This window comes from Falco biarmicus, chromosome 2 (assembly GCF_023638135.1).
Source record: "Falco biarmicus isolate bFalBia1 chromosome 2, bFalBia1.pri, whole genome shotgun sequence".
Classification (NCBI taxonomy): domain Eukaryota; kingdom Metazoa; phylum Chordata; class Aves; order Falconiformes; family Falconidae; genus Falco; species Falco biarmicus.
In genome coordinates, this window is record NC_079289.1 from 19,562,146 (window position 1) to 19,575,315 (window position 13,170).

Below are 13,170 nucleotides of genomic sequence, written 5' to 3' on the forward strand. Positions count from 1 at the left end.
TTAATTTAAAAGTCAATTTCTTTTGCTAGAGGTAATTTAAACAGAAATCTGGAGAGCATCACGCTACATCTGTGACAGACAAAACAGGAATAATAAAACACTACAAAAAAAATCTCTTACTTGTCCTGCAAATAATGAGAAGGCGTGTAGGACAGCTACCCCAAAGCATGGACTTGATGGTTTCTAGCCCAGGAAACGCCTTGTTTTCAAGGAAGGGACTCTGGCCTCCCGGCAGAAGCGAGGAAGGATGAGGCTCGGTAGCCCCCGCGGCGCCGCAGGCCGCCAACCCGGTGGCGAAAGCCGCCCTGGCCGGCCGCAGCAACCACCACCCTCCCCCTCCCCCTCCCCCTCCCCCCTCGCCGTGGTTGGCTGCGATCGGAACGAGGCCCGGCGGGGCGCTCGCTGATTGGGGTAGCTCTTCTGGCGCGCAGTGGGCGCCACGAGGCTTTCTTCGTCCTCCTTTCAAGGTGAGGGGAGTCGCGTCCTGTTCCCGGCCGTCTCGGTGTGTACCCGCTCCAGCCTCTTCACCATCGGCCTTTGTCACCTGCAGCGGCAGTGGTGCTCTGGGCGTCTGGGAGGAAAGAGCACCTCTCCCTTCGGGGGAGGTGGAGGTGGGTGGTTGGGGGACGTGGGGGGTGGGGGGTGGGAGGGTCGAGGATGCAAATGGCCAGATAGCAGGCCTTAAGGAAAGGAGTGGGGGTCAGTATACGTGGCGGATTGTGAGCAAGGTGTGAACCTAAGGTATTGAGATGCTGTAGAAACGGGAAATAATCATCTGCTGTGTCTGATAAGGTTAGGGGTGGAGTAGCTGAACAGTACAAAACAGGGCAGCATTTTGTTGCATTTAAAATATTTGTTTTTTAAGGAAAAAACAGGTGTATGTTTTCAATTAATTTTCTGTCTTATCTTTTTCATTTTGCTCTTTGCCCAGTGCTGCAAGTAATCTGTAGTGTTGGCTCAAGTGATAAAACGTGTATGTTGTAGAGAATTAGCCACGTTTTTACTTTGAAGTGTGAGACCATTGTATACCATCATGAGTAGAAAGATTGAGTTCTTGGTACATAACAGTAGTGAAGAACGTGACAGTAGGGAAGAATATAGAAGACTAAAAAAATATCTATGGTACGTGAATTTTGAGATTACTGTAGTGGCTTTAGTATTTTTAAGTTCTGATGTAATTATCAGGAAATCATATTGAGGAAATTAGAAAATAATGTTTGTACTCTGCGGTGTTGCAATTGAGTCCATTTTTATGCTATTTATGTGTTAAACATGCAGTTTGTGGGAAGTTTTAATGTGTGGAGTGGGTTCAGGGGAAAAAAATGTAAATGCATCTTGGGTTGTAAAATACCTAGTTATTGGGCTGTTAATATCTCATATTGATCTGAATGTGTATTCTGCAAGTAAATAAACTATTGTTGGTCTAGTCAATATATTTTCAGTTAAATTTCTAATTAATGTGATTAAAATCGATTATATAACAATTGATTAATGCTGGTTCTAGTTACCATAAATGCTGCATATCTAAAAGCTCTAGTACTACTTTTATGATCAGTTCAGTATCGTGGAGGTGAGTTGCTCCCCCTCCAGTTAGAAGAAGTAACAACATTTTTGTGTGCGTGGTGTGTATTTCATTAACTGCACCTTCTCCATAATGTCATTTGGTAAAAGTGGGCAAGCTTAGCTCTAAGAGAGCTGGTAGTCAGAATTTGTGTTTGGTTGGTAGTCTCTAATTACCTTCAACCTATACTTCTACTTGTGAAGGCAATGTTTTGAGGTACTGGAAGAGATTTTTGCAGAACCAAATCAGAGAAACAGTGAATTATGTCGTATGTCAAGAGCTATGAGTGTAAAAGGTAAGGCTTTTGGATTTTGACCTTTATTTCCAGCAGTTTTGTGGTGTGCAGTATTCACTGTTAATTTATGTTACATGGTCTGTTAAAGCCAATAGATGGACTGCCAGATTCGATTAATGCATTGTTTTACTACATTTGTAGTACTTGGCAAGAATGATCAATATCTTTCTCTTCTCTTCCTGCTGTTATTCTTGACAAAGTTACTGAAGAGTTTGCTTTATAGGAAACCTCATTTTTCTGGGATTTTTTTGGTTGAGTATTTTTTTTTCCCAATTGCAGAATTGTTGTGTACGGATGCTCTATGAAAATTTTTTTTCCTGTACTATAGGTACATGTTTGGAATGTGTGTTTTCTTTTGCGTTTTTGGCTTCCCTTTTGTGTGTTTATCCTGTCTTGAATGTAGTAGCAATGTAATACAGCTAACTGTGCAGAAAATACCTTAATCATTAAATGCAAGTAAATTGTGTTTGAATTTTGGGGTTTTGGGGTGTGTGTGTGTTTGTATAATTCCCAATTAACTTCCATATCTATTTGTCTGGATTTCTATTTCTAGCTTTCAAGTTCTGTCATTACAAGTCAATGTCCAAATTCCTGTTTTCTTTATGAATACTATCTAGAAGACTGCTGTAGTGATCATGTATTCCTGTTTATCTAATTGATTGAGACACCTTACAGTTAACAACATTAGCAGTCAAGTGTTTTCTGTGCTTGCTTTTACAGCCTTGTGTGATGATGTGAAGGATGAGAACACTGATTTCTTCGGTTTCTCTTCTACAGAAGTAAGTTGAAGTTTTCTGTTCAGTAGTCACTGTGGTGGTCTGAAATAGTGATACTACAGGACCTTTTGCAGTTGCATTGAAAGTGATTAAAGCAAGCTTACATCCCCTCTGGTGTAAGGACCTGAACTTTATAACCACCTGTTCTCCAGCAAGTCTTAGCTACCATTTCTCGTTGTGCAGTATGCATCTGATGTCCAGAGTCGGGTTTTAGGTTTATTTGTATAGTTCTCCTTAGTGCCCCGTGTTGCCACCTCTGTTCCACCCTCTCGTCTGCACAGAATGTGCCAGAAACCAACTGTGTAGGTTTTTTAAAAAAACTAAATAAAAAACCACTTTTTCCCTGTCAACTCACAAATAAAAGGACTTCAAAGATTTTTTGATACTTTTTTAAAACTATTTCAGTTTGCCTGCCAATGCATAATTTCTGAATATATTTCTGTTTCTGTATTTAAAAAAATGCTCTGCTTGTGAATCATCTCTGTGTTCTAACCTGCTAGTGCCATTTGTTTTACAGAAATCTGTAATTTGGATAAACATTAAGTGCCTTTTTTTTTTGTTTTAATTTATGCAAAACATAGGGTGTGGCCATTCTGTTTTTTCTGTTATGAAATTGAGATTTAGTCTTTATTGCAAAATACAGAGAAGTCAAATCTCTGGAGTTAAGCCCTGTCATTATATTTTATTGAAAAAAACCCTTGTAATCAGGTTCAGTAATGCAATATGTTAGAAGTTATGCATAGTAGTGGGAAAAGTACTAAGAGGAAACAGGAAGTTAACATTCCTTTTACTAGGAACACTTTTCACTTACCAAAAAGGTACAGTGATGGGCTAGAGAGCTTCAGCCTGGAAGCTGTTTTCTTATACCTTTCCTTGCACTTGCTTTAAAGCTTAGTGTCATTGAAATTTGGAGGAGGGGGGTGGGGGGGTGGTACTGAAGGTGAAAACAGGCTTATAGAACATTTTTGTACTGGGGTTTGGATTTAACCCTGTATTTGAACTTACTTTACTTTTTCCCTCTGAATTTAGACCATACCTGATTTTAAACTTGGGCTGTGCAGCTACAACTCACAAAGGCTAGAAAGGTAAGCCTTTAACTCAAATGGGTTTTGTGTTTAGATGCCAGACTGGGGGAGGACTTGACTGAGCAAGCATTTCCAGCCATTTTTCTTGGGCTGATTTTTTTTTCATTTTTAATGTATTCCCATTATGAGTGTCTCTACTGTGGGGGCACAACTTGCTTGACACTTGAGTACAAAAAAACTTTCATTGAAAGAGAGTGAGAAGCAAATGGGTTTGGCTTGAAAACGTTTGGAACTGAAAGTTTGAAGTGTTGTGGTAACACCCTGATAAAGGTTGAGAGAGAGAGAACTGCTGAAATGCCAGGCTGTGATAGGAAGGACTGTATCACTGAAGTGCCTTCTTCCCTCCCACGCCCCTGCTGCTCTCATTGCACCTTCTGCATATCTAAGTCACGCATTCACTTGCTTATTAGTTGTCTAGCCTACGTGAACTTGAAGGAAGCCTTAAAGTGGGTGTCTTTCCCCCTGCTGCCATTACTGTGGAGATTTGTGTTGATACAAATGAGAATAGGCCCAGATAATTCTTACAGATCTGTTACATAAAGGAACTGTTTTATATGAATCTATTTATTCTGTAAGGGAGGTATATGTTGCGAAATAGCAGCGCACATTGCACGCACCAAACCTTTCCCAAAGTAAAATAGAAACTCAAGATTTCACATACAGCTGTCAGCATCTGCAGCAGTGTTCTCCAAGCCCTCTCACAACCCATCCGAAGCAACAGTCTGAGCACAGGAAAAACACTATGCTTCCCTCCTGTCGTTGGGCTGGTTTATGCAGGCTGTTTTTTGAGAGCCTTGACAGATGTTTAGATCCATTTGTACTTTGCAAAAGAGCAGATATAGGTGACCGTAACAACAGAATTTAAGAGCTTTCTAAACAGGTTGTCAGTAGATGGTTTTAGTATAATCTGTCATGTATTCAAAAGATTTTAACAGCCTAATCAATATCTGATGGGATGTCTGAAGGAAAACATTTGGTCAACAAATGACAAATTAATCCTGGAATGCTAATAGTAATGCATTTTACTCTTACTGAGGATAAAAATGACTGCAACCTACTAAGGTTTTGTTCAGCCTTGCCAAAATTGTCAGATGAAATTCAGTTACTAATGATGAATTTTAAGATGATGCTAGTAGAAAGGAAACTTTTCAAAAAGTGAGGTATCTGTAGTATATCACAGTGAATTCTACTCTTTAAAAAGTAGGTGTGTGTATGCATTTAAAGACAGATTTTGTAATACTCAAATTGTCTCTGTTTCTGGGAAGTTTGATATTTTAGTTGAAATGTGTAGGTTTTTTCCTTAAAGTTTTGTTTTGCAGGCCCTTCAGTCACAAAACCAAAGAGGAAAATGTTCAGTACCAAGTTTCTTCAAATGGTGGGCTAAGGGAGAAAAAAGGTTTACCTCCATCAGCAGACATGGTGAGTTAATACGGAATTTCCTTATATTCTCTCTCATTACTTCTGTATGTGCATAGTTACTACCATACTTTCTAAAACACAAAAACCTGCAACCTTAATAGTTATGTTCTATTAGTCTGTCTTAGCACAGACTTGAAGTGCAGCTACAATGTTAATAAAATAACTTGACAAAATCAATCAGCTCAAACCCAACCAGGTCATAATTGAGGAGGGCTAGTTTATTCAGCTAACTGTGAAACTAAGTATTTTGAATTTCGCTTTTCTTAAGACACCTGAGGCTTCACAGTGTTTGGGTTTGAGGCTTTTTTACTTCTTTTGCAATTTGAGGCAGCTGCAAGGTTCATGCAACACATCCTTGAAGCAGTCATTCAGCACAACAAGGTTGTTGGGTAAATGAATCTCTTTTAGAATCATAGAATCATTTAGGTTGGGTAGGACCTCTAAAATCGTCAAGTCCAACCAGTAACCCAGGGATGCCAAGTCCACCAATAAACCATGGTCCCTAAGCACTACATCTAAGTGTTTTTTAAACGCTTCAGGGATGCTGATTCCACCACCTTCTTGGGTAGCCTGTTCAAATGCTACCCACCTTTTCAGTCAAGAAATTTTTCCTAATGTGCAATCTGAACCTCCCCTGGCACAACTTGAGGCCATTTCCTCTTGTCCTGTCCCTTGTTACCTGGGAGAAGAGACTTGACTCCCACCTGCCTACAGCCTCCCTTCAGGGAGCTTTAGAGAGTGATAAGGTCTCCCCTCGGCCTCCTTTTCTCCAGGCTAAGCAACCCCACTTCCCTCAGATGCTCCTCATAAGACTTGTTCTCTAGACTCTTCACTAGCTTTGCTGCCCTTCGGACATGCTGCAGCACCTCTGTGTCCCTCTTGCAGTGAGGGGCCCAAAACTCAAATACTGTATTTTTGGTGCGGCCTCACCAGTGCTGAGTAAGGGGGATGATCGCTCCTCTTGTCCTGCTGGCCACACTGTTTCGGATACAAGCCAGGATGCTGCTGGTGTTCTTGGCCACCTGGGCACACGGCTGGCTCATGTTCAGCCAGCTGTCAGCTGGCACCCCCAGGTGTTTTTCTGCCAGGCAGTTTTCCAGCCACTCTTCCCCAGGCCTGTAGTGCTGTGTGGGGTTGTTGTGACCCACGGGCAGGACCCAGTGCTTCTCCTTGTTGAACCTCATGCTGTTGATTTTGGCCCGTTGATCCAGGCTGTCAGATCCCTCTGTAGAGCCTTCCTACCCTCGCGCAGATAATACTCCCCTGCGACTTGGTGTTGCCTGCAGACTTCTATTCTTTGCCCTGCATAACCTCATGACATCCTCATAGTCCTTCAGAGTTGCCTGTGCCTTCTTCCAAGGGTCATAAACACTCCTTTTCTCCCCAAGTTCCAGCCAAAGCTCTCTGTTTAGGCAGGCCAGTTTTCTCCCATGCTGGCTCATCTTTTGGTATATGGGGACAGCCTGCTTCTGTGCCTTTAAGACTTCCTTCTTGAAGAATGTCCAGCCTTCCTAGACTGCTTTGCCCTTCGAGACTACCTCCCAAGGAAATCTGTCTCCTAAACAGGCTAAAGTCTGCCCTCCGAAAGGCTAAGGTAGCAATTCTGCAGACCCCCTTCCTTCTCCCAGAAGGAAGAAGTCTCCCAAGAAGAAGGAAGTCTCATCTTGTGACAGCTGTGTTGTAAGATGTCCTCCACCCACCACATCACCCACCAGTCCTCTGTAAATAGCAGGTCCAGTGGGCCATGTCCCCTGGTTGGTTCAGTGATGAGCTGTGTCTGGAAGTTATCTTCCATGTGCTCCAGGAACCTCCTAGAGTGTGTTCTCTCACTGTTACATTTCCAGTGGACATCTGGTAAGTTGAAGTGCCCCATGAGAGCAAGGGCTAGTGATTGTGAGACACCTCCTCTTGAAACATTCTATGAAGTTTTCTAACATGATCTTTCTGAATGAAGTTTACGAAGTTTTTTTCAGACTCCTTTATTTTTTGATTGGTGATTACTAGATCTTTGGCAGTATCATTTCTTACATCACTGAATAAGTATGTCCGTGTCTTTGAGTTTTAGAAGGATTTTTATTACTGTATCATTGATCATAATGGGAACCACGAAGCAGAGAGGCAGCAATGTAATTCCATGAGCTTTTTACCTATTATGTCTCCTTGTGCCTGCTCAAAATAGTGGGAACAGTTGTCACAGGGAAGTATTCCAGGTAATGTTCAAGTCATAATAGGAGGAGGGCTTTCTTCCCTTTTTCTGCTCCTAGGAAGGCGATAAAATCCGTCTGAGATGTTCAGGTACATTAATTGGAAAGATCTAGAGCTGAAGGTAACAAACACCTTTAGTAAAATCCAAAATGATGTGTGTGATTAACAGGTCTCTCCCAGATTGCAGGTAGCACTTCCTTTCATTTATGCTGGTGTCTGATCAGAGACAGAACTCTTTCAGGTTTTTGAACTCTTAAGCTTTTATTTCTCTCTAGCTTGTGTTTGTTCTGCTTAACACCAGTGAGGAACACTTTAAAAGTTGGAGATGTTTCCACACTAGTTAACTTGCCTTTTGGCAAGGTGATCTGGTTGCCTAAAGGCTTACACCATACCATCCCTGGCTTTTTGGGTCATCCCCATCTGATGATGATCTCATTTTGCTTTTAGCAAAATACCAGCACTCTAACCAGTACTCTTTAACATTAGCTTTAGTAGTGCCAGTGAGAAAATAAGACATTTCTGTATGTAAGTTTGGTTCTGTGCGGAGTCATATGCAAGTATTTTATTGTCTCTTCTTGGATCAGCATAACACTAGGAGCTTATTACCTTTTTTTTGTTGGTTTCCCCCAGATGATATTCCTAAATATTTTACCTTTTTCTAGGCTGCAATGTTCCCATTCTTCAGTCTTGCATTTTTTTTTCCTCTGTATTGGTAACTTTATTTTGATTCTCCTTCATGTACTATGTTTTAATTTGGTGGTGTTGTGTGTGTGAATGAATTGTATGTTTATAACAGTCAAAAAAATTCAGAATACACTACAATGTAAATGTTCTTATTGTAATTCAGGTTAGGTAAGTATTTGGGGCCTGTTTTCAGCTATAGAGCTGTGCAGAGCACAGATTCAGTCACCCACATCAAGTGCCTCTCATGTCAAAATGGCAAATGAATTTAGGCTATCTTGTCTTCTAGTCACACAGGCAACTTTATATTCATTGGCAAATCTTTCCCCCAGGACATCAAAACTATGGAATATCTTGATGAAGCTTTGTGCATAGCTACTTGTAATCTCAGCCACTTAAATGATGCAGAAAAGGTGGGTGAAAATAAGTTAAATAAATCGCAAAACATAAAATCCTATCCTTGATTGAAGCATTCTTTTGGGAGTAGTCACACAGTAGCATGCTATTTAAACATGTTATCACTGCCTTCATTTTGACATCTCTTTTGTCCTTTAGCTGTTCGGGACGTTTCTGTGAATATATGGCTTTAAGTGCTAGGCTGTAGTCTGAAAGGTACCGACTGCAGGACCATCTGTAAAGAAGTGTATGAGCTTATGCATAATTCATAGTTAATAGGTCAATCCATATATAGCAGAACCATATGTAAGCCAGTCTTTTAAGTACTAAACTTTTGTTTCCTTGAATCATGGTAGAATTCAACCTTTGTTTTTGCTCTGGCGACTATGCTGACTTTCTCATTTTCATGTGTTTTGTTCTGGATTTAAAGGTGGAAAAGAAATTACATGGGCAACAGAAGTAATGATTTTAACAGACACAATATGCAAAACATGTAAATCAAGTAATGCCTTTTTATGCACAGAAAGAATCCTAAAATACTGGATAATGCTGGTAATAGGTTTTACTGAGTAACCTGTGAACTTCATTAATGATAATGACATTATTTAAACTTTAACTCTTATTAAATACACTGTGGGAGAGTTTTCAGTTCTGTCTTTGACATTTATTTACATTTTACATATATTCTAAGTTACACCCAGGCATAGAAGTGTTTAATGATCCAAAAACTTAAAGCAAATTCATTCTAGTAAGTGTGGTATGAAGCGTCCCTAAAACTTGTTATCCATTCCCTTTCTAACTTGCTTTGTTATGGTGGCCAATCTGTGAGTTAAGCAAAGTTACATTGAATATGTAATTTGTATACTAAGAGCATCTTGTAAAAAGCTGCCATTTCAGCAGCTCTAATACAGTAACTCGTGCATACAACTGTGGTCTTCCCACAGCTTTTCAACAGACTGATTGTTGCCAAAGCAGTGTTGCATTGCTGAGATATTTTTCCATGTCTTTTCATTAAATGTAACTATAGCGACAAAATTAATGCTTAGCCAGGGAAAGAATCTTTATTTCTTTCATTTCTGCTCAGACTGAGTTTAAAAAAACAGGAAACTTATTGTGCTACTTAGCTGGGTATGGTGCTATATGACTATGTCAAGTAAGGAAAGTGAGGCGGTGGCACATAGATCTATATGTTTCTTGCCTCATGGATCTGAAGATTTCAGTTGACATGAGGATCACAAGCCAGTGCAAGCTGACTAGAAGCTAGAGAAAACAAAGGGATTAATGAGCTATAGCTGGTTTAAGTATTGCTCTTACATGGTTTAGTGTCACTCTTCCTGCTAAGTATTGATCATTGTCTTAATTTTCATTGCTTCTGTTCTGAATTAAAAAAAAAAAAGGAAAGAATTGATGTGACACTAATGAAATACTAATAATGGATAGCGAAATAATTAATGCATGTTTATTGAACACTGAATGAAATAGATGCTGGAATATTTGGAATGGAGAATGAAGCAGGAAGGAGACAAAGTCGCAGAAACTGCTGATAAAGCATTTGATGAACTTGCTACTTCTCTCCTCTCAAGGTAGTAATCTGTTTTGCAGAATGGTGGGCATGAGTTATTTTTTCAAGAAGTTGTTTCTAATTCAGATAAAAGAATTCTATATAAAATTTCAGTCTTCCTTTCAGCAGTATTTCATAATACCTGTCTCTTAATTTTTGTGCAGTATTTTTGCTCTTTTCATAGTGGCATCTGTTAGAGCTCATTTTCAGGGCTGGAAAACACTAGCTTATGTTGCCTCTGCTCTTTAAAAAAAGAAAAAACTTAGTCTTAATGACACTATTTTTCTTAAATAGCTCAATTTTGACGTTTTTTTAATATTGATACTAGATGAGTTTAACATCAAGAATAACTTTTTTTAAAAATTTACTTTCTGCAAATTTTCAAGCTGATAAAGCCCTTCATTTCTTGATGTCTTCAAGGACTCTTCATTTCTTCATTTTCAAAAATATTTTTATCTTCAGATTTAAAGGGGGAAGGGGTGTCAAAACTTGGGATTCCAGAATAGCCTCTGCGAGGGGGATCTGATACCTTAATAGACTGGATTGTAAAATTCAACTCTTTAGTTTTCAGTTGGATGTGTATGGAAGAGTGCTTTAAACATTTAATTAAAAACTTTCTCCAAATGAAGTGGCTTTTTAGTGTGAACTCTTTAACTTTTGTGGTTCCTCCAATTAAGCAGGTTTTCCATGCTTTCCACTTTTCACTGTTTGAAGAAAATGATATTTCTGTGTGATATGTATCCACTTTGTGTTGTGGTATAACTGGTAATTGTGTGTTATAGTTGAAGTTTGAATCTGTATGGCTGAGTGCTTATTAAACTCTGAAAAGTAGTATTTTTTAATACAGGAAAATAAGATTGCATGCAGAATTAGTGAAGACCATCAGCTCCTACAGCACTGATATTGCAAAAGCTAAGGAAGTCATTGAAAAGAAGAAAAAGTGCCTGATTGGTGCGATTAGGATTGCAAAGGAATTAGAACTTACATGTTCTGTAAGAACCTGTTACGATCTTGCACAGGTAGTTACATTCTTGCACTGTGAAATAATTTATTTTTAATGAATGTATTCCAATTTGGGTTAAAAGTTTTGTGATCTGTCTTTGGGATTTTTGCAGTAATTTAGTCTTACTGTGTGCGCGCACACACACACACAGAGGCATAGTCTTGGTCATAGAAACCCACAGCGTAGCAGATAGTGTGGGTTTCTATCAGACCAAAGGTCCATCCTGTGAAGTCGCCTGTCTGACTACAGAAAGGAAAAGATGCTTGGAAGGAAGAATCGAAGAACCTGGGCATTTAGTGTGTTAGGAAGTTGAACGTTAAGGATTTTATAATCAGTGGGATACATCAGGGTCAGTACACATTACCTCATTCTATCATAAGCTTTTGAACACTTCCTTGAATGTCTTTGTAATGCTTGTGGCAGTGTGTATGTGAGTGTACATATGTACATTATATGTATGTATTCATACGTAGTGGCAGTGAGTTCTCATTTTAATACTTAAAATGAGGTGTATATAAAATAGCTTCCTTTGTTCTAAATGTGCTACCCAGTTACTCCATTTGGAGCCTTTGTGGTCCTTGTGTTGAGAAAAACAATGAATACCTGGTCTTGTCATTCTTGAAAGTAGTGTAATTTTTAGACTGTCATGTTCCCTGCTTCCAGTTGTCACTTTCTGTATGAAGAAACTTGGTTTTTCTCATCTGACCCAGAAAAGAAGACTGATCACTTGTTTTTTTCTGTCATTTACCTCCATCTTGTCCAGTGTGGCTTTTGGGAGCTGGCACTCATCACAGTCCTCCTATAGGTTTACCTTCTTACTTAAGTCACCTTCTCGGTAGTTGTGCATATAAAAGGAAAATCTGACTCCTGCTTCTGTTTACAGGCTAACATTACAAAATCCCCAACCATTAGGTCTGCTCAATTATGTCTTCTTACATTGCTAGTTGGCTGTTGGCTGTTAATGAGTAAACTCTTGGGGGTTTTCTGTAAAATTAAAGATGTTATACTCTTGGCTTTGTCATGTTGTAGATAATAGGTATCTGTATAATCTGCTTTTTTGTATAATGGAAGCTAAGAATTTACTTCTTAATTTCAGGTTATTTGTAATTTAAAGTTGCCAGTTGAGGCTGAGCTTTCAAGAGTGAATAGTTGGAAGGAAAAAATTCCTCCAAGGTAAATGACTGGAGTGGGAGGTATATTGGGAGGTAAATGGTTGCACTGGATATCTTAATTACAAAAACGGTTCTTACAGCAGTTAAATAGCAGAAGTTGAGCTGCTTTACTTGCATTTTAGTGAAAAACTGCTAGTTCAGATGTATGCAAACCCATCGCTAACTGCAGAGTAGCCTTCACCTGAGGAAGAAATTCTTGACAGACTTCTGCCACTTTTACTGTCCTTCCCTTATAAGTAGAAATAAATTGGGGAATAGTGGCTTAATTACTAAAAAATGAACCTGTTTCTCACCTTCAGGAAAGACTTAAATGCTTTTTGGGGCAGTGATGTTTAAGAAGTAATTTGTGGAAAATCACAGTTACCATGTTGCCCTCATTGAAAGTGACAAATATGCTTTCTGTACCAGAAATAAGCAAGAAAATGTTGTGGCTGTGGTACAGCTGACCCTATATGCAACTTGATCATAAGGCTGGTCAGCATGCTGTAATCCTAGTGTATAGAAGCCAAATTCAGGAATGGTGGAGTGACAGAACAAAGATGGTGTTAGGCTGGAACATCTTGGAGATCCCATTATATTTTAGAACATGTCACCACCCTGGGGGATAGAGTGGTTGTGTGTCATCAGATTCTGACTGGCACAGAGGAATGAAGCTCAAAGTTGATTACTTGCATGCGAAGTGTGAAAAATTATCATGAAATCATAGAATCATTTAGGTTGGAAAAGATGTGGAAGATCATGGAGCCCAACCACCAACCTAACGCTACCACGTCCACCACAAAATCATGTCCCTCAGCACCATCTTTACAAGTCCTTTAAATTACAGAATCACAGAACTGTTTCAATTGGAAGGGATTTTTAAAGGTCATCTAGTCCAACCCTCCTGCAATAAGCAGGGACAGTTGCTACTAGATCAGGTTGCTCAGAGGCCCATGCAACCTGACCCTGAATGTTTCCAGGGATGGGACATCTACCACCTCTCTGGGCAACGTGTTCCAGTCTTTTTCCCACTCTCA

The 13,170-nt window shown here is 39.5% G+C and overlaps 1 protein-coding gene across 1 annotated transcript in view; it reads left to right on the plus strand.

Moving 5' to 3' along the window:
• Positions 1-1,033: 1,033 nt before the first annotated feature.
• Positions 1,034-13,170, plus strand: part of RNF17 (ring finger protein 17) — a 54,317-nt gene continuing 42,180 nt past the window's right edge. Inside the window, exons 1-9 of the mRNA XM_056327742.1 lie at positions 1,034-1,122; positions 1,765-1,856; positions 2,577-2,635; positions 3,662-3,717; positions 5,037-5,136; positions 8,355-8,435; positions 9,901-10,001; positions 10,827-10,998; positions 12,079-12,155. Of these exons, the coding sequence (XP_056183717.1) occupies positions 1,034-1,122; positions 1,765-1,856; positions 2,577-2,635; positions 3,662-3,717; positions 5,037-5,136; positions 8,355-8,435; positions 9,901-10,001; positions 10,827-10,998; positions 12,079-12,155 (827 nt within the window). The remainder of the gene's footprint in view (positions 1,123-1,764; positions 1,857-2,576; positions 2,636-3,661; positions 3,718-5,036; positions 5,137-8,354; positions 8,436-9,900; positions 10,002-10,826; positions 10,999-12,078; positions 12,156-13,170) is intronic.